At 36.9% G+C, this 21,312-nt stretch overlaps 3 protein-coding genes across 3 annotated transcripts in view; 2 read left to right on the forward strand and 1 right to left on the reverse strand.

Moving 5' to 3' along the window:
• Nucleotides 1-607: 607 nt before the first annotated feature.
• On the reverse strand, nt 608-1,845 carry ankrd9 (ankyrin repeat domain 9). The gene has a single exon (XM_082142618.1). It carries the CDS (start codon nt 1,634-1,636, stop codon nt 773-775), a length of 864 nt encoding a protein of 287 aa, XP_081998744.1. The 5' UTR covers nt 1,637-1,845; the 3' UTR covers nt 608-772.
• A 3,765-nt stretch (nt 1,846-5,610) lies between these two features.
• rcor1 (REST corepressor 1) lies at nt 5,611-13,499 on the forward strand. The gene is made up of 13 exons (XM_082142614.1): nt 5,611-6,077; nt 6,175-6,234; nt 6,763-6,843; nt 8,438-8,490; nt 9,687-9,848; nt 10,125-10,243; nt 10,426-10,504; nt 10,705-10,755; nt 10,884-11,087; nt 11,262-11,339; nt 11,463-11,520; nt 11,627-11,862; nt 12,050-13,499. Exons 1-13 carry the CDS (start codon nt 5,921-5,923, stop codon nt 12,089-12,091), a joined length of 1,380 nt encoding a protein of 459 aa, XP_081998740.1. The 5' UTR covers nt 5,611-5,920; the 3' UTR covers nt 12,092-13,499.
• Nucleotides 13,500-14,036: 537 nt separating this feature from the next.
• traf3 (TNF receptor-associated factor 3) overlaps nt 14,037-21,312 on the forward strand; it is a 17,378-nt gene continuing 10,102 nt past the window's right edge. Inside the window, exon 1 of the mRNA XM_082142611.1 lies at nt 14,037-14,401. The gene's annotated coding sequence lies outside the window, so the exon portion shown is untranslated. The remainder of the gene's footprint in view (nt 14,402-21,312) is intronic.

A 21,312-nucleotide genomic window follows, 5' to 3' on the forward strand; every position in this document is an offset into this window, starting at 1 on the left:
CTGTTTTAAACATTGATAAGAAATCAGCATATTCGAATAATTTCTGAAGGATCGTGTGACTGAAGACGAGTAATTATTTTTGCCATCAGAAAGAAAACGGTTGTTTTAAAATGTAATAGTATTTTAAACTTAGTTTAAATGCTTGAAATCACAGGCACATTTAAACTGTGCATAAGTATTCATTTACACTTTGCAAAACTAATGTTTTGTTTTTTCCAGAGTGGATGAGTTGAACCAAATGGTAAAAAAAAGAAAGAAAAATACCCAACAAGTTCCCAGTATACATGGGAACACCTTTCTATTTAAAAAGTATCCCTAGATGCACCACATGAAGTTAGTTGAGATAATGTCTCATGCAAACGTTTTGTTTTGGTTTGTTTAGCATTTTTGGCTTATTGCATAATCTTTGTGGAATTATTTTAATTAGTGCTTAATAATTGTATTATCCTAAATCAAGGAAATTGTAATATAAAGATTGTGTCCAAAACTTTTCACTTTCACTGTTTATGTTTAAGCTCTTTATGTTGATGTCTAATTTTTCATTCATAAGACCGAGAATGCATCTTGAATGAACTGAATCTTAAACATGAAGCTCCGAGGCAACAAATGCAAAAAATATATATATTTAATAATCGTACAGTTTCTTTCATAATGCTGGTACTCTGATGTACAACACCTAGCTATTCACATATTTACAGAGCTTGTCACATAACATACACTCAAACCTGAATATTTGAAGAAACAATAGTCTCAAGCAATGTGCTTTATTACATTAAACTTGATCCAGTCTGAAGTCCAGGGGTTTCAAAAAGTCCGGCAGCGAGTCCAGCTGTTCTTTGGGAATGGACTGGCTGAGCTTCTGCATGGCCTGAACGAACAGTGAAGGAGGTGAGGATTCTGAGAGCAACTGGAAGGCCTGCTCTCCTATAAGACCCCTCCACACATCGGCATTGTCCTGCAACTGTCTCTTCATCTGGAAGCGAAATGTGGGCATGAATAAAATGAGGTAGCCGAGGCAGACGCGCTTCGTCCGCATGTCAAAGTCACTCTGGCAAATCTGCCCGAGTAAACAGTCCAGGGGGGTGTTCCCTGTCAGGTCCGTTGCGTAAGGACAGGCCCCGTGACCCAGCAACAGAATCAAGCACTCGGGACGCACCAGATCACACGCGAGATGCAGCGCGGTCTTGCTGCCGTCAGTATGGACGCATCCGTGACGATTCAGGTAGCTCCGTCTCTCGCAGTCTGTGAAGTCTTTAATGGTGTCCATCATCATTTTCAGGATGTTAACGCGGTTGTAGCGGACGGCTATGGTCAGGTGCGGTGTGGTGGATGCCTGGCAGCAGCAGAAACTTCTGCTGGGCATCTCCAGCGCGCGGGCGGAGAACCTGTTGAGTAAATAGCGCGCGTACTGCTGGTGATCATGTACCAGCGCGTACAGAAACGCCTCCGACGGGGAGTACGCGCACGCCTGTCCGTCCTCTTCCCAATGAAATACCTCCATTGTCCGCATGTCCTCCAGGACCCACACCGGCAACAGGTCCCGTACAGCCTGATAAAATGCAAATGAGGTTTTTTGGCATTGTTTCGGGGATTTATAATCCGCGCGACTCTCGTACATCCCCAGTTCCAAAGGCATTGTGTGTTCCGCCGTTATATTAAACGTTTTAGGGGGGCTATTTGGATTTCTCGTGGTGTTCAATGCAGCCACAGCTGATACTGAAACATCTGTCAGAATATAGATGTAACCCAGGAGACCAGGCGGAATAATAAATAATAAGGCGGTACTCTCTTACGATAGAGTCTAATACCGTTCACCCGCCTTCAAACCCCACTACAAACTCATCCGAGAGTTTATATACTGTATGCTGGACACTGGGGAAGATCGTATTGGTTTGCGCATATCGCTGCGCTCTTTGCCATTGGATGCTGGCGCACGTCACGAGGGTACAAAGTGCCTCCAACCATTCCTTATTAGTGTAGAACTCATCAACGCATGTGTGCGTGTGTTTGAGCGATATCGAGTGACCCCCGCGCATTCAGTACATTCAGGACGACTCTTGTTACATAATATCCCACAGGACGAGACATGCGCTCTTCCACGGGGTGATCTACCCGATCTGTTTACCATGCCAGTCTGAAAAAAAGTTTATTATTATTGTGGTAAACGATTAAGTAGCCTATTGTTGCTTTCCTCGATAGGTTATATTAATGATATAAACATGCTCATTTTTTCCCGTTTTTTCTTTTGGAAGAAGTCAAGGGCAAAAGTATGTCAAAGTCAAAATTAATAAAACTGCGATAACAATGTAGAACTCCAGACGCGATGGGAATGTCCGTCAGCCTTATCAAACAAAGTGTGACTGAGATGTGTGTTGAGGAGCATGTGCGCCATCTAGCGGATAAGTGTTATGATTGCTTTTTTGTTTGTTTCTTCAGAAAAAAATTGGATACGTTTATCACTAAATAATTTTTCATTACTTATATTAGACCTTCTCTACTCTTTGGTTATTGTAATTATTATTATTATTAGTAGCCTATCAGTTTAAAAACGTTTCTGCTTGTGGACACAAAAATGATCTCTTGTAAAATAATATCAATTAAACTGTGGTTATATGATCAGGGTATATCAGATTATTATATATACAGATATATATGGATATATACAGATTATGCATAGGTTTTATGCTTTTTGCAGTTTATGCATTCTCATGTATGTTCGCATTGCACGTCCAGGGGGTTATACAATTTCAATGAGGAAAATATATATATTTTATTATTATTATAATAATTTCACTCTAATAGGCTAGTAAAACATTGTAAGACAATCATTATCTAAATTAATAAAATGTTAAATATTGGGCAGAAACGTATCTCCATTATTTTTAATTTTTTTCATAAATCATTATAGACCTTATTCAGAGCATCACAATAACAGGTATGAAAGTGTGGCTGTGAGGGATAGACCGTGTTTCAAATGATATCCGCTGTAAAAATCTATAAGCTCCTAGATCACTTAGCCTATAATTTTCCTCAGCTCATGTTGTCTGTAGTTTTTTGTCTACTGAAATTCCTTGGAAAGTTATTTTGCAGTGTTTCATCAGCAGAACAATCCAAAAACACATTAAATAATAGTACAAACACTGAAGCCTATCCCTCACAGCCTCGCTTTCATTCCTGTTTTAAAGATGGTGCTTTCGTGAATAAGGTCTATTGGACACCTTCTACCTCTGTGTGGGTTTTGCAAATATTTAACCAATGATTTCCATTGGATCTTCAAACTGTTGGTCAAACCTCATAACTCCACCCTGCCTCGCTCTATCATGAATGAAGTGCAGCATGAATTTGGACCATCTCTGCTTGTTTGCAAGGCAAGGGTAAATAAAGAACTGTTTCTTTGAATAAGTATATTGTTTTCTTTACTCAAGAAACACTATATATAGAGGCTATTATATTATGTTTTTGAGGAGAATTTGTCTTAGTCTAGCCTTAGATGTTTCCTTGAGTCATAGACAATAGGCCACTGTCTTAAAGGTGCAGTAAGCCATTTGTGATGAAACTGGAAAGGGAATAGGACTGAGCAACACAGCACACTTGTAGCCAATCAGCAGTGGGCGTACTCATTAGGGAGGAGGTGCCTGTGTTGCATAGTGTGTTCCTGAATTTGGGGGCAGAGCTAAAGGTAGGGATGCAATCCTTTTGGGTAGGAGCATGTTTGTTTTGGTGATTCCAAATAACAGTGTTCCTCAGAAATCCCTCACTGCCCCTTTAAATAGCCTGTGCGAAGCTCTTCATCTTTTATAACATGAGATTTTGTCCACATGATAGAAAATAATTAGTGCCCACATACAATAATCTTTATAAACTGTTAGTTAATAAAAACATAATGCGATGCTCTTACTGCCTCAGATGCGGCCGTGATGGACAAAACACATAGGTCCTAAAAACCTTAACCCTAACTCCATTTGAGCTTGATTTTTGTTGAATGTTAATAATATAACGTCACATGCATGTGTCTGACCACATATAAAGCCACAACATTCAACTTTGATAACACAATATTTATTAAAAAAATATCCATTTCCTGAAAAGTTGCGGTTTTGGACATAATGAGGTTTCCACCTTTTGTCTATGTCACAATATAAATCTGATTCTGTATGTCAGATGTAATAACATGTTACAACCTGTGTAACAATCCTGTTTAGCCATTTTACTGCAATTTTTTTTTAAACTGTTTCTCAATTTTAAGATGTTTTGTATTTGATTATTTAAAATGTCTTTAAATACGTTTAACACAAAATAATCAAATTAATCTGCAGGTCAGGTGTGCTGTATTTAAGTTGTCCATCCCACTAATGTTTAGGATCTCAGTGTGATCTCACCCCAAATTTGCAATAAAAATATTTTGTATACATTTATTTTGACCTGCCACCATAACTGGCCTTAATAATGACAAAGACATGGCAAAGACCAGTATTTTAGGAGTACTTCAAGAACAATGAGACAAAGGTTGTGCAGTGTAACTGGCAGTATGTAGATGACTTTGGTAGTCATTTACATAAAATTATATAAATAAATGCCATTTATTCCTTCCAAATACTAATCTAATAACTTAATATTTAAATTATTTGTAAATAATCCAATATATTTCAGTTTCACTATTAAGTATTTACTATTCATTAGACAGTATACTTGTTCTTTGTGCTATTTACTAGTCACTATTCAAATAGTTACTATACTCCAGTTTTCCTAGTATTAATATACACTAGTCTGGAATAGAAACTATACCTGAATTATTATTTTTTTTGTACAATTGCATTCCAGTTGTTAGTCTAACAATTGTGACTGATGGTGTCTCATAAATGTGTACAAGTATGACTTGCTATACACAGTGTCTTGAACATTGGGGGTCCGTTTAGGTTCTTAATGTAATGATAATGTGTTTTTGTCCAAAAAAACAGAATTAAAGTAATAAAAATAAAGATTAAAAAATAGACTTGAATGTAAAATAAATATGACTGGATATAAGTATGCAAAGCAGCATCAAGAATATCAAATATTATCAGTGACTATGGTGGTTACGGCTCTGCAAATTTTTCTTCTTTTTTTTTTACCAGTAACAACAGAAAAGTTATCACTTCTGGGCATGGGATAGCTAGCGGCAAAGCAATAGTTTACTAATGGAACTGAAAAAGACACTAATCTTGGAAGATTTACTGGTAATAAATAAGCCCTACTAATGAAAATATAGATACTTGTTAGTTTTAAGGAATAAATGTCAACTGTTTGCTATTGAGGGAGATGGATTTGGATGCATAATTGCATTCAAGGAAGCATGGTTTTCTTTTCACTGAACTAGTCTATAAGTACGGAGTGTGAGCTGATGATGATGCTTATAGCTGTCTTGCTTTTGATGCACGTGGATGTTTTCTAGACAAACCCTACTTTGACGCTTGGCCTGGAGTATTTTTATTTTTTTTCGTTTATTAAGCAGAAGCTTGCACCATTTCTGACTTGAAGAGGAACTGGCATTAGCTAAAGCAGGTCAATCAGAGAGAGAGAGAGAGAGAGAGAGAGTGAGAGTCAGTGTGTGTGTGAGAGAGAGAGAGAGAGAGAGAGAGAGAGAGAGAGAGAGAGAGAGAGCTAACGCTAGAGCAGCCGCACTGCTAGCACTGCAGCCGAATGTGCTTTTATCAGCTCCCAAAGCCAAACTTCACTTATTATTGCGACTGAGGGAAATATTATGGATGCGATGCACATTTTTAAGCATTCGTAGCGCTATATGGCCAGTTGGGGGAGTTTGCATTAGTGCAGGACGGTGTTATTTGTTTCAGATCAGAGCAGTTGAGCTGAGTTAGCTTAGCTATAGCGAGCAGCCAGCAAACCCAAGTTCCTTCAAGCTCTTTTGCGTTTCGCTGTCAAGATGCCTGCGATGTTAGAGAAGGGCACCACTGAGATATCAGGTAAAAGAAGGGGCAGAAACTCTGTAAATAATCCGGCCAAAAGTTTTACTTCAAATGGGAACAGTAACAATTCATGGGAGGAAGGAAGTTCGGGTTCCTCAAGTGATGACGAGCATGGTAAGTCACGGTGGTAGCCTCGGTCCCTCTTCACAAGTTCATACACTTCTGATGAATGTAATCAGTCCATTTCATCTGTTCTTTTGTCGCTCTCAAGGTGCGGGCGGGATGCGAGTTGGATTGCAGTATCAGGCAGTTGTTCCCGACTATGATGCTGGTTTGTGACTTTTGAGTGTTGGAAGCTTCTTTGACAGCACAGGGTGGATGGCGTAATAGCCTCAAACACTATTCGTTGTTGGAATAGTTCGTCCGTTTAGTGCCCTTCATCTTCAGCAACAACAATCATTTAATTATATGTCTCGTTGGCAACCAACATTAAAAGTAGTCAGTTCTAGTTCATAAAGATATTAAAACAAAACAAAAGATGAAAGAAAAACTTTTGCTGGTTGATATTTGAAACTTGAGGTGAGGATAATGAGCACCTGATTGGTGTCATACTGAAGAGCGTTAATTAAAAAAACGTATAATTCTAATTTCATTAAACTCATTTTTGATACATTTATTTTTTAACCTTTCCCTTTTACCTAATTGTTAAAAGATTAGGCTTGGATGTATTAAAAGCTTTGTAGGAAAAGGCCTTTGAGTGAATAAATGCTATTAGTAGTAAAATTGATTTAGTTTAAAATCAAACTAGATGGATGTGTTCTTGTTTACACTAATTCCTCTCTTTTTTTTTTGTCATCAGAAGTAGCAAAGGCAAGCCAAGAGAGAGAAAATCTGGGAATGCTGGTGTGGTTTCCAAATCCTAGCATACCAGAGGCCAAATGTGAGTCATTTATGAGAATGTTAGTTGGCTGTATAAATAATAAACCAGCATAAACGTCTTCGTATGCAAATATTGGCATTCTTTTTAATTGTATCATGTTACCCAGTGTTATTCTGATACTTTAGTGTGTAATTTGTTTTGTTGATGAATTGCTTTCTACTCACAAAAGCATAATACAGAGAGACATTTGTAGTGTGATTTCCACAAACTGTGAATGCTTACAAAATGTTGGTCCGTTTAGGCCAACAACATGGGATAATTAGCCAACACTTGAGTCTGGAGCGGGACTGTTTGACCCACCAATGGAAGACAAGTGCTGTGTTCAGATAGCCAATAAATATTCAAAGAGGTTGTGTAGTAGTATTACTGTTGTATAATACCAGACATCCCACCCTGCAAAAACTAATTTCCGGGAGATGCATTACAACAGAATATTATATTATATTGTATTATTCATTCTTGTTATCCACCTAACACAAGTTCGTTCATTCAACAGTATTCATACGCCGAAAGTGACAGTGTAGTGTGACGAAATAATAGGAAATCCGAATGCAAGCAATGTCACAAGAGAAGCATTTGAAACCCATGATAATGCCAAGTAAAACGGTAATGTGTCTTGGCTGGCCATTTGTAATCGAAAACGCATCTCAAAACCAGGTGGAAACAGGGCTTCTCTCTCGCTCGCTCAATTTCCAGGATATTGTATATAATTTGTGGGTTTCAAGGACCTGCTATCAATATGCCTGAGACTCACAGACCTTCAGGGAGAGGTGGGATGTCTGTAACACTTTATTAGTTTAAAGATAGTATGTGAGATACACATTATTTCTACAGTTTGCATAGAATATTAGTAGTATGGTATTATACTATTCCTAAATTCTGTTTGGTGCCTCTAGTGGCACAGAAATTCAACAATTCATCTTTAAACATCGGCTTAAATCATTCACACAGTAGTGCTGAGGAGGCTTAGCCTGGTAATACCAAACTCTGCTACTTCGCTTTGCTTCGTAGACAGAGTCTGGAATGGCATAATAGAGAAGTGTTTTCTCTCTCGCGGGGGGGCGCTTGTCTGAAGTTTAAAATCATTGGTTACCCGTAAGCCAATCACATAATGTTTGGTTATGGCGTGTGTTATGCGCATGCTCAGCCGCATCTAACTTCCACTGTAAACACACATATGATGCGAAAACAAAAACCATCGAGCGAAACACCGGAGTGAACATGGCTGTGAACGACTTCTGCAGATTATGTGAAGTAAATCTATGCATCCACGGTACAATCAGCGTCTACGTCACGGCTCTCAGCCCGCCCTCTGTTCGTTGATTGGCCCGGCTGTTTTCAGGCCGGAGGAAAACGGAAAGCTATGACGCTGTCTCAGACTGAGTACAGAAGCGAAATGAAATTGAGCGGAAGTACGAAGTCTGACGTAGTCAGGCTAGAGGAGGCTATACATTTTAGATATTTTTCATTCAAAGAAATGTATTATATATGTAAAATGAATATTTATCTTTCAAGTGTTTTTAGTTTTATATATTTGATCTGATTTGTTCTGATTCATGTTCTGATGATTGTTTTTGTCCGTTCTTTGTTACAGTGGATGAGTATATTGCAATAGCCAAAGAAAAACATGGGTACAATATGGAGCAGGTAAAATGATTATGTTGACATTTTTGTAGGCACAATCAATAATTTTCAATACCCTTTTGATTAGGGGTGGGCGATGTGGCCAAAAAAATTTATCACGATAATTTTATTGTATCAGTCGATATCGATAATTTTTTTCCGATAAAAAGTTTCTATGGCATTTGTATGAGAGTGCAAAAAATAACTTAAAATTACACTACTGTTGAGATAATAATAATACTACAACGAATTCTACTTCTAATAACAATATGCAATGCACTAAGGATTGATGAGCTGCTGGGTTTATGAATATTAATCACGTTGTCCACGTTCGCTCAAACTTATTTGCTGATATCAAAACGGACAGAAATAGGTGAGCGGCAGCCAATGAGATTGCCGTTTGTGCATTCGTTTCTGCTTTCTCATAAAAGCTGAATAATTCCAAATGAACTCAAAATGCAACAAATAACCGGTAATATCGTTTACATGTAGCACGTCGATTCTGCATGGTATGTAAGACTCTCTCGCTCTCTCTATGATTGTGTTAGAAACACTGAGCGCTCTCACCAAATCGGCGAGTTGTGCGCCTCACACTAGTGTTTACCGTGCGTCAAATTCACTGTGCATTCATTGGCATGAACTGAAATAGTGCGCTTGACGGAGAGCAAAATTCTCAAACGCTCAGTCAGTGTTTGGCGAGTGAAAAAATATCTGTGTGTACCCCATCCAGGGGTGCGTTTCTCGAAAGCATCGTTAGCCAACTATGATCCCAATGTCCATTGAACTCTATTGGTGACGACGGAACTTGCGACCATAGTTGGCCAACGATGCTTTCGGGAAACGCACCCCTGATTGATGAGGTAGTTCCTCGTTCAGCGATTAACTCGGCCTCAGCTTCACGTTCGCCTTCCACTAGTTGTTTTCGCGCTGCACGTGAGCTGCGAATGGGTCCCGAACAGAAATACATCATCAACTAGGATTTATCGTTATTATCGCGGGAAGACTAATTCTTATCGTGAGGAGAATTTTTACCGGTATATCACAAATGATAAGATATCGCCCATCCCTACTTTTGATGTGTCTTATTGTAACTCATAAGATAAGGTAGAATATTCTATACTGCATTAGTTGAATGTTTCTTACAGCATCAAACATTAGGTGTGTTTTTCATTTTAACAGTCTTAAATGTTGGTGATGATGTGGCTTTCTGTTTTTAACAGGCATTGGGCATGCTGTTTTGGCACAAACACAACATAGAAAAATCTTTGGCAGATCTTCCCAACTTCACCCCTTTTCCAGATGAGTGGACAGTTGAAGACAAGGTGCTGTTTGAACAGGGTTTCAGCTTTCACGGAAAAACGTTTCACCGCATCCAGCAGATGGTGAGTAAAATGGCTGAAACCACTCTCGCCATTAAAATAAAACATGTACTTGAGAGAATCAGCAGCTTCACAAATCAAAGTGATAATCAAAACTTGAGGCGCCTCAGAAATCCAGATTATTAATGGAATCAAGTCCTAAATTCTAATGCTTAGGCTCAACTACAACTGAATCAGTGTCAGCTTTGATCATGAATAATGATGTGTCAATATGGTATTGTCCGATGTTTCCATCGCTGATGTCTTTGATTTTCAAACTTTTTTTGTTTTTTGTACCAGCTTCCAGACAAGTCCATTGCAAGCCTGGTTAGATTCTATTACTCATGGAAGAAAACGCGCAGCAAAACGAGTGTGATGGACCGCCATGCACGCAAACAGAAGAGAGATCGAGAGGAGAGGTCAGCATGAAGATATTAATAGGATGTTTGCTGTCTCTTTTTGTGTTTGCTTTTTAAGAGTCTTGATCAAAGATTGTGCTGTCATGGAAAGCTAGCATGGTCTATTTTTAGAAAACAACATTGTCATTGTTGAAAAGGAAATGTCATATTTGAAACTTTTTATTTATTTATTTTTCATGCAGTGATGATGAAGGAGAAGAAAATGGTCACAACACTCCAGGGGATGCTGAAATTGAACCAAATAAAGATGAAAAGAAAGAGGTAATATAAATGGACACATTTCTGCACATTATTATGCACAGATTTTCAGCAATAACGTCTTAGTTATGCCTAAACATAATTAGATAACGGGTGTAAAACTTCTTTTTGTTCTTTTTTTTTTTTGAGCATTGTGTTTTAGATTATTGTAACTTTTATCAGTGCTGCTACACTTAACCTGGACATCCATCTTTTTTTTAAAGGGAACAGCTGGACTTGAGAAACAAGAATCAAAACCTGCAGTTGTGCAAAAGGTGCAATTCTAAATGTATATTAATCTATTGAACCTGTTTTGTTAATGTGCAACTCTCATTCTCTGTACATATATAAATCTACATCAATAAACATGTTATAAATCAAATGGCTCTATGTGTTTCCGCAGCCAGTGAATATCGCAGAGAAGTCTATGCATGTTAAGAAGGAGGTACAGGGGCTTGCTGGGAGGAACCTACATAGAGCGAAGAAGAAACCTCCTAAAGGAATGCATTTAATATCTGATGATGTGACGGCAATGTCCAGCAGCGGCCCGGCCGCAGTTAGTGTTCTGAGACAGCTGGATATGGAGCTCGTCACCATAAAACGACAGGTTAGAGTTTTATTACTTCTCAGCAACATCACTTTCATCTCAGTGTTTTATATTTGAGACCTTAGGCTGAGCTGGAAGTAAATCTGACAGACAGTGATGCAGTTTAGAAGTATGTTATCGTTTAAAACTGAGAACTTTGAAAATTATGCTAATAACCCTTATATTTTGTTACAGATTCAGAGCATTAAACAGCACAATAGTGCCCTCAGAGAAAAGATAGACACAGGTTTGGATGAGTTCAGGCCATCTGAGGTAACAATATTCACATCTTTAGAATTTTTTTCCACCAAATATATTTCATAGAAGGCCATATTTACTATTTTTATGCATGAATGTTGTTCACAAAAAGATATAAATGTGCTTTGTTTTCCTCAGGCTAATCAGAAATTTAATACCCGCTGGACCACAGAAGAGCAGCTGCTTGCAGTACAAGGTAATTTTGGCCACATTTCTCAAGTGATTGTTGGGTAAAGAATGGTTATTTAAATGACAAGTTTTAAGCAGTGAAATTCTGGTCAATCCTCGGTTCCCTCTGTCAGCTATAAGGAAGTACGGACGGGATTTCCAAGCCATTTCTGATGTGATCAGCAACAAGTCTGTGGTTCAAGTGAAAAACTTCTTTGTGAATTACCGGCGTCGTTTCAACCTGGACGAGGTCCTGCAGGAGTGGGAAGCCGAGCACGGCGTGGAGGGACGCAAGGGTATAGATGAAGAGAAGATGGAGGTGTCATCTGAAGAGGGGACCACCCCAGGGCCTTCAGAAAACCAGACAGAGGTCAGTAGCTCTTCTACTCTCAATTTCCCATCAGTGCCTCTTAGTTAATGGGCTTTCCCACCAAAATTCTGCCTTAGATTCCAGTCAGGCTGAAAATTCTTGCTCTAATTGAAGGATGTTTTTCCTGCATCTGGTTTCGTCTCATTTGATTCTCATTTGAGAATGATCATCAAATTATATTTTTCAGGAACACACAGCAGTGGAAACACAGAACCCCTCAGTTTCCTGAGTTCTCCAACAGTGGTCAGATGAGCTCAGATCAGTTGATGTCGCAGCTGTGCGTTAGAGGCATTAAGGCTTCAACAGCCTCAAGTGAAGCCTCTTCGTAATGGACATTCCTCCCCTCAGCCCTTCCAACTCTCACCCCCCTGCTGAAGCCGGGACTCTATAACAGTTGCTACCGCATGGGAGCACAATCTTCACCAAGCTAGGAACTAGGACCATTGTTATAGTCACTGCCAACAGAAGTATAGTTTCTGTCTGGTGCTCCAGCAGTTCTCCGCAAATGGTAATTGGTCTGTTATGGGGGAATAAAACACCCATATACCCATCCCAATGTCACTGAACAATGAATTGTGGTCTTGAAAGATCTCTTGTCTGAAGGAGTTTATTCTCACTTGACCATCTCTTTTTCTTGATATATTCATAGGACTTTGATCTGGTCCAAATCCAACATCCCTTTCCAGTTACTTTTTTATTACTGTAGCATATTATCTAGTTATATGATTTGTTATTTTGAACGTTTTTTTTTTTATTTCGTTTTTTAGTTGATGTCTGGTTGGAATTTTAAGCTATTTATTTGCATAAAATTTAATTATTAGAACTGCACTGTATATATAAAGTGAAATGCCAGTGTGGTTGAAATTTAAAAAAATGTAATACCATTTTTATTCTTTTAAAGAAGAAATGAGAATAAAAATTGTTCAAGTGAATTGGTTTAGTATTAGGTCATTTTATATATATATATATATATATATATATATATATATATAAAATGTTTAATCATGGACCCTTGTACATGGTGTATTCGAAATGCATTTTAATCTAAATGTTTCTTGGCCGAGGCTGATGACTGTAAGAACAGACAGCAAAGTGTTGTAATGGAATGGGGAGTTGTTTTTTTTTTTTTTTTTTTTTTTGCTTAGATTTTTAAAATCTTATTTCAAACTGTGTTTTGCATGCATGCACAGTCTCTTCTTCATGCGAAGGTCAAGCTTTTCACCCTCTAATGGGGGTTTAAACATATATGGATTGCCATGTGTAGTTAAGAATTTTAAAATATGGCAGCACATCTAAATTTCTACTATTCCATGCTTGATGTTTTTCAATGCGTCCTTAATTATTATGTTGTTTGGAAATCAATGGTAAATGAGTTCATATTGTTTCTTTTGTATGTTTAATTGGAAATGGAATAAGTTATTTAAAATACATGCGCACTCACTTGTTTCGACCAACTTTTTCCCTTCTAATAACTGTAATGGTACCAAACATGTGTGAACTCCTTTTAAACTTTTGTGTGCAGATAACATGTACATGGTTGGGGTGAAATTCTGTGTGTCTGTGTGTGTGGGTGGGAGCTAATGTGGTCATAAACTGTGGCCCATATATATTAAACCTAAGGGATTTATACAGTCAAATGCATTGAGTGTTATTCAACCCATATACACCACATTTTGTTATATTTAATCCATTATAAGTTATTAATCGTTAGTTATAATATGTGATAAGAAGATTATTGGTGGTTCAGAACAGGTAAAGCTTAGGAATTTGCTAAATTCTCTATATATAGAATATTGTAATAATAACTTATGTAATTAAAATGATCAAATCTGCCTTGAATTTATAAGGATTTTAATAATTATAAACACGTGAATAATACAGTAAACGACATCAGGGCAACAAACTTTTTTGGGTTACTGGTGGGAAAAATAGCGCCTCATCATATTGTGATATTTTGTAATTAGGTTCTAGCCTAGGTTAGATTCTTTGATATTAGATTCTAACTAACTTGATATGTCATAATTTTGAACAGTAATGTAATAAACAGTTCATCACCTAGCAGAAACACGTGGAAAAGAGTCGCTGAAGTGAAAGCGATTGTGTTACGGATTGGAATGAGCTCTGGCGCCACCCAGCGGCCAGAGACACACCATTGCTTTTTCTTTCTCTATGGCGTCCTTTTACAACCAGCTACAATTTTTTTCATGACGGGGATTTCCTGAGGAAGTCAGACCAAGGGGGCTTTCCAGTTACTAGGCTTGCAATCAACAGCACACTGCCACAGTGGCGGCTTCTCTACCTATTCGTGTACCTCAACCGAGCCGTTTTTGGAACATTCCGATGTCAAAATGACCCGATTTGATCCTATGGCCGTTGTTGCCTGTTTGAGAAGCGAGGACGGAGCCGTGGCCGCGTGAATTTGGACGTTGTTGTCTCGGTGTGTCTGTCATATGAGTGGACCATCTGTGGCTCCATTCGTGAAATTCTTCAGAGAAACACGGTTGGATCATCGGACGAGATCGTTGATCAACTGATTCATGTAAGTGGATGGCTATTTCACAGATCCAGATATGTAAAATGACATGTATAGCTCATGTTAGTGAAAGGTAAGATTAGGCAAACCCAAAGTCTATGGGCTCACCTACAGTGTTTAAAGTGTGTCCTGCTTTGATCGGAGATGTTCACCTGCTCTCTTAAACGTCTCCAGGACAAATATGGGCTCTTTTGGGCTCCGATTCTTCAAGTTGTGAAACATGTAAAGCTATCAATATGTTAACAGGTTAAATCCTGTACAGCTGTTTTCCAAATCCATGGTAGATGAAGATGATCTCACCTTTGCATGTATGTATGTATGTATGTATGTATGTGTGTAGTGTAGCCTACTTTTTACTCTGCTTTTATTATGATCATCAATGAGATCATTTTAAAGTTAAGGGTCTATAAATTCCACATATGCTTTATATAGGCTTTGTTGTATAGAAAGAGGGTATGGTCTATAAACTTGAGCCTATATAGCATTCATACAGTGTGATCTTTTAAGTTTTTTTTTCTGCTCTTTAATCTTCTGTGGTCTTATTCCTTGGGGGCAATACCTAACTTGCAAAATTCTTGCATGATTTAGGCCTGTACGCTACTGAGATGGAAAAAACCATGATGGCATACTGTATTCCACTGTTGGATGCAGTTTATGAGACTGGGTGTACTGCTGTCTTACATATCATATTTTAATCAGAACATATTGTTTTTTTTTAGCAGTATATGACTTTTAAACTCAATACTCCTGACACTACTACTATTGATTTTTCACAACAAATAGTGTCAGGTAACCTATTTAGAACTTATCATTAATAATTGTTTTATGTATGCTTTTTTTGCACAGTGTTAACTACCAAAAACAAAAGCATCCAAACATAAAACGCATATTGATTCTAATAATAAGCGTGTATAAATAGTGTCAACTAATAATAATAACCATCTGTAACACTGCCGTTCAAATGTTTGGGGTCGGTAAAAGCTTTTAATGTTTTTGAAAGAAGTCTCTTACACTCACCAAGGCTGCATTTATTCGATCAAAAATGTTTCAATATTATTACAGTTTAAAATAACTGTATTATATTTGAATATATTTTACAAGCTTATGGCAAAGCTGAATTTTCAGCAGCCATTCTTCAGTGTCACATGATCCTTCAGAAATCATATGCTGATTTGGTGTTCAAAAAGCATTTCTTATTATCAATATTGAAAACAGTTGTGCTGCTTAATTTAACAGGTAAGTGAGACTTTTTTTTTTCAGGATTCTTCGAATGGGAAATTTAAAAGAACAGTATTTATTTGAAATAGAAGTCTATTCTAGCATTATAAATGTCTTTACTGTCACTTTTGATCAATTTGATACATCCTTGATGAATAAAAGCATTCATTCTTTCAGAAAAAAACTTGCTGACCCCAAACCTTTAAACATCGCTTTTTAAATTTGTGAGTTGTGTTAAGTCATATTTAATGCTAAAAACAAAGTAACTAGTATATTGAGAGTTTTGCACTAGTGGATTTTGCCACAAGCTCTGGTTACAAATTGTGACTGTAACATAATGATAGAATTACCTTGAAGAATATATTACATTTATCAATAAAAAGTGAAGACTGATACATTAGGAAAGTGTAAATATCCTTCAAATTGATTATCTTTCGATCTCTATTTAAATCTGCTGATAAAAAAAGAAAGAAAAAAAAAGCCAGTTTGAAAGTCTAAAACAGTCCAACATGTGCTGCTGTGTGCAGATCAAAACTGAGACCGTTTGAATCCAGCTTAGTTTCACTCTCAGAATAACACAGTAAAGTGTTGTGATACACTACAGGGAACATGCATTTGGGGTTTGACTTCAACAAAAGTTGGAGCAGGCTCTTTTCTGAAAGCAGAAGGTGTCTGATACGATGACATAAGCCTGACTTCTTCCTTTGCGTTTTCACACAAAGCAACCCCGTCACTTTTAACCCATCACACCTTCATCATATGTTCACATGATCTGAAATGGTGTTTTATTCCTGTAAATGACCTATAGTAGTCACACATGCCTTCCTCTAGTAAAAGGTCAGGCCAGAAAGAGGTGATATTCCCCTTCTTACAGTAGTTCTCTTTCATTTTTGTTATGAGATCTCCTGCAGCACAAATACATTCAAAGAATCCGTATTACCTTGACGCTTCTCAGCTCTAAACTAACAGTCTGAAATGTATTGTGTTACGCTTTTCACCTGCAGCTTTCTCTGGTATTATGTTCTTTATTACACGGATGCTTGCTTTACCTTAGCATTTCTTAGTCTTGTCATTTTCGTTCGTGGTTTTAAGTGGCGTGTTTTATTTTTAAGTGTTTTATTACGTTAACTATAAATGCACTGATATTATGAGACATCATTTTGTCGTTTATCATGCTTTTTTGGGACACATCTATCTAAATGATAGCGTTAAAGGAATAGGCCTAGACTAGTTCACCTTTCCTCATTTACTCTTCATCATGTCATTCCAAATCTGAATGACTCCATAAAGTGAAAAGCTAAACGGTTCATTCATTGAATGGAAAAAAAGCAACTTAAACATTCTACTAAACATCTCCCTTTTCACCGAAAAAAGGTCATAAAGGTTTGGAACAACATGAGGGTGAATTATCTCTTTAAAACTGTGACTAGGTCACAATTTCATGTTGTTTAACTGTATTGTGCAACGCATTTACTGTTTAATAGTTTAGGGTAATAGTTTTATTTTTTTAAATATATTAATTCTTTAATTCTACAAGGACTCGTTAAATTGATCGAAAGTAGCAAAGTACAAAAGATTTCCATTTTAAATCAGTTATGTTCTGTTGACATTTTTACTCATCAAGGAATCCTAGAAAATGGATCAGGGTTTCCACAAAAAACTGTTTTTAATCTTGAAAATATGAAGAATTGTTTCTTGAGCACCAAATCAGCATATTAGAATGATTTCTGAAGGATCATGTGACACTGAAGACTGGAGGAATGGCTGCTGAAAATTCAGCTCTGCCGCCACGTGAATAAATTACATTTTAAAGTATAACATAGACATTTTACTGTATAATAATATTTCACAATGTTACTCTTTTTACTGTACTTTTGATCAAATAAATGCTTGGTGAGCATAAGAATACATAAACAAAAATTACCTCCCCCTAACTTTTGCGTGAAACATGAATTTTTGTTTATACAATTAACTAATACGTTTTTTTTTACATTTGGATAGTCACATAATTCCTTGCATAAACAATGGTTTATAGCTCTGCCTACCAACTTTTTGCCTTAATGTGTGTGTGTGTGTGTGTGTGTGTGTGTGTGTGTGTGAATGGGTGTGTATGTGTATTGTCAGCAGTGACAGAGAGGGATGAGGCAGCAAATGGAAAAGCCCCTTAAATATTCCTGGAAGTCCCTAGAGAACTGCACGTTCTGGTCAGCTACCAGTACATGGATTTTTTATTTGTACTCTTCTTTTGTTTGTTTGCATAGTTGAGCTTTTTTTTTTGAGTTTGTGGATTATTTCAGGGACAGTTTTATCCTCAATTGTAGGTGGTTTTATTTTTGAGCTCAGCGAAGTGCGGCGTGAGACGAGAGATAAAGATGGGGAAATACCTGTTCCTTAAGTAAAACTGAAACAAAATCAGGGACAAGATCCACTAATATTTCCAACAAAACTAATTGGGAATATTCAATCTTGGTTTCATGGGAGTTTTTTTTTTTAAATCTTTTTTTACTCACAGTCCAGTAAGGATAGAACTGGAATAAGTTGAGCTATCGTTTTCATTTTTACAAAAGGCATGTTGAGCCTTGTAGTGTGTTTGTGAAACACCCATCACTAAGGCTGTTACGTGATGTATACGTCAGATGGATTTAACATTTCTTGCTGAGAATGTGAATAATTTGATGGGTGTGTGTGCATCCCACATGGCTGTCCAAACATGGCTGTAATCTTCTCCCCAAAAAGCTGTTTATCTGGGCAAACCTTTAATAATTTGAAGAAAATGTGAGTGGTGTTTGCCTGTCTTAAAAGTTTTACAATGTTGCTATATGGTCTCTAGCATATTCTGGTTGTTTGCTGGTAGAGCTGCTCTAATAGCAAAAATTACAACGAATCACGATTATTTTGGTCAATATTGAGATAATGATTATCTAACACCATTACTCACTGACTTTGAAAACATCATACATTTATTGACCTTTAATTATATATATTTTTTAAATCTACGAACTTTAAATGTAAGTAATATTTCAATTATATTTCAATTAAATAACTGAAAAACAAAGAAAAACATTGCATAATTGTGTTTGGAGTCAATTGTTTTATTTGTGACAAAATTTTGGCTAGGCTGTCATACAAAGAAATAATGAATGCATGCATGCATAACCAAGAGAGAACCAGAGAATAACTATGCCAAATAATATGTATGTATGTTTATCATTTTTTATTTATTTTTTATATGTATATTAGGGCTGTTGACGCAATTCATTTAAAATCCTTTACGCGTTAAAATAATTGAATGCAAATAACACAAAAAAACTGAAGCACATGAAATTGCGTCATTAACGTCACACAGTTAGATGATCTCAGAAGTCGAGAGTTTTTCACACTTGAGCATCTACAATGGCTCAAGCACCTGTTACTCTGATAGGGGGAAACTTCTATTCTTCTAACCCTTTAACCGGATTTCGCTTCTCTGTTTGCAATCAGATAAAGCAAACCAGCTTCTCGCTAGTTAAGCTTTGATGGATGAGGATTGCAATCAAGGTGCGGTGACTTACAGACTTGAGTGACTTGCGGACTTACAATCTGTGATATTGATGCTCAAACAAATTGTGTATATGTGCGCTCTCGACGCACTGATAGCGCATTGTATTTATGTACAGACACTTTTCAGTATACTCCATGTCCTGTTCGGTATCGCAACTTTTGTCTAAAATGTAAACAAGCTCTTTGCTGTTGCACTGTACAGATACTATACACTGTAAATTCTGAAAAGTTTTTTTTCTCTAATGTATTGTTTTTCGTGTGTGTTTCGGTGTGCGTACATTTATTAAAGGTAAACTAAGTAACTTTTTTACCTTAACCGAACAGCTTCGGAGTCATTGGAATAGTTATATGACTTTTTTCGGGTTGAATGGTGGTCGTCTCGCACCCCCCAAGCGCCTGTGAGCCGAAAAAACACCCTTGCAACTTTGGGCTCAGCGTCAGGAAGTATCGTGTGATAACAGGTCTCGCGATGTAACTAATTGCTTTACGGCAAAAAACATTTGCTAAAATTCTGTCATTATTGCGCTCCCTCACGCTGTTCGAACCCGAATGAAGAAGACGTTTTAAAGAATGTCCCATCTGCTTGATCTACTAGCCTCTGGTATCTGAGAGTCGCCAACGAGTTTTTCGACAGTGTTGTCAAATATCTATTCCGAAGCTGTAGGGGGAGCTCTATAGAGAAACCTGCGAGCAAAAAGCGAGAATACAGCGAAGAAATTCCAGAAACTGCATAGCCCTTATTTAAAGGGGTGGTCGATTATGATTTCACTTTTCTAACTTTAGTTAGTGTGTAATGTTGCTGTTTGAGCATGAACAACATCTGCAAAGTTACAATGCTCAAAGTTCAAAGCAAAGGGAGATATTTTTTCTTTTTTTTAAAATAGCTTTTTAAGGACTACAGCAAACGGCTGTTAGGGACTAAACGACATTCCTCCCGGGTTAGTGACATCACTAACCCTAACATTTACATAAACCCCACCCCCTGAACGCGATTTATAGATTATCATGACAGAATATGCTAATCAAAGACTATAAGATAACTTACACATAAGATAGATAACTTCATCAACTAACCATTCAGAAATGTTGTCTACATGTTGTCACTTCTTCTAGAGTCTCTCCATCATTGTCTGACTCCGGTTTGAACATAAAAGGCTAAAAGTTTTTAAAAGGACACAAGCTGTTGTAGCTCCGTCCCCCTGTGCTGGGAGCAGCAGCTCATTTGCATTTAAAGGGACAGACACAAAAATGGTGACAATTTTAACATGCTATATAAAATTATCTGTGGGGTATTTTGAGCTAAAACTTTACAAACACACTCTGGGGACATCAAAAACTTATTTTACATCTTGCAAATAGGGCATTATACCACCCCTTTAAAAAGAGCTTGCCGAAAATACATTTTTGTAAGAATCACCCTTCAGAATCTGAAAGTTTACTGTGTTAAACAAGATCAATGCTGTGCTTAATTTCACGATAAGGGTGTGATTACGTGTAATTACGATTAATTATTTTATTTATTGACAGCCCTATTCATGTATGTATGCTCTACTAAATATTTGACCTTTTTTTTCATATATTGCATTAATGATTAGGCTAGTATTTTTATATACTGTTGGCTATATATATATATATATATATATATATATATATATATATATATGAAGAGTTCAGATGCAAAAGCCTCTAAATGCCATCTGAAATTTTCTTATAGAATGATCATTTTTATCAAGCTTGTATATTTAAATTCAATCATTTCACTCAAATGGCAATGAAGATTACCTATTAATTGTCATTTAAGAGAAATTACTTAACTTAAATATACAAGCTTGATAAAAATTATAATTCTATAAGAAAATTTCAGATGGCATTTAGAGGCTTTTGCATCTGAACTCTTCATATATATATATTTGTTTTTACATAAAGATTATAAAAATATGTTTGGTATTTTAGGGAGGGATAAAGAGTGCGTCACTGTAAAGGAGAAACATGCTGAATTTATCCAAAACAAATTAGCTACGTCATTACAAAAAGGAAGGTGGATTTGAAAAAGGAATCTATGGAATTTTTCAGCCATTTTGTTGTTCACCAGGCATAAATCATGAAGCTGATTGGTTAGAAAAATAGAAAATTTACCAGAATGAGTTACATGCTGAAGT

This window comes from Leuciscus leuciscus (genome assembly GCF_965113295.1).
Source record: "Leuciscus leuciscus genome assembly, chromosome: 17".
Taxonomy (NCBI): Eukaryota; Metazoa; Chordata; class Actinopteri; order Cypriniformes; family Leuciscidae; genus Leuciscus; species Leuciscus leuciscus.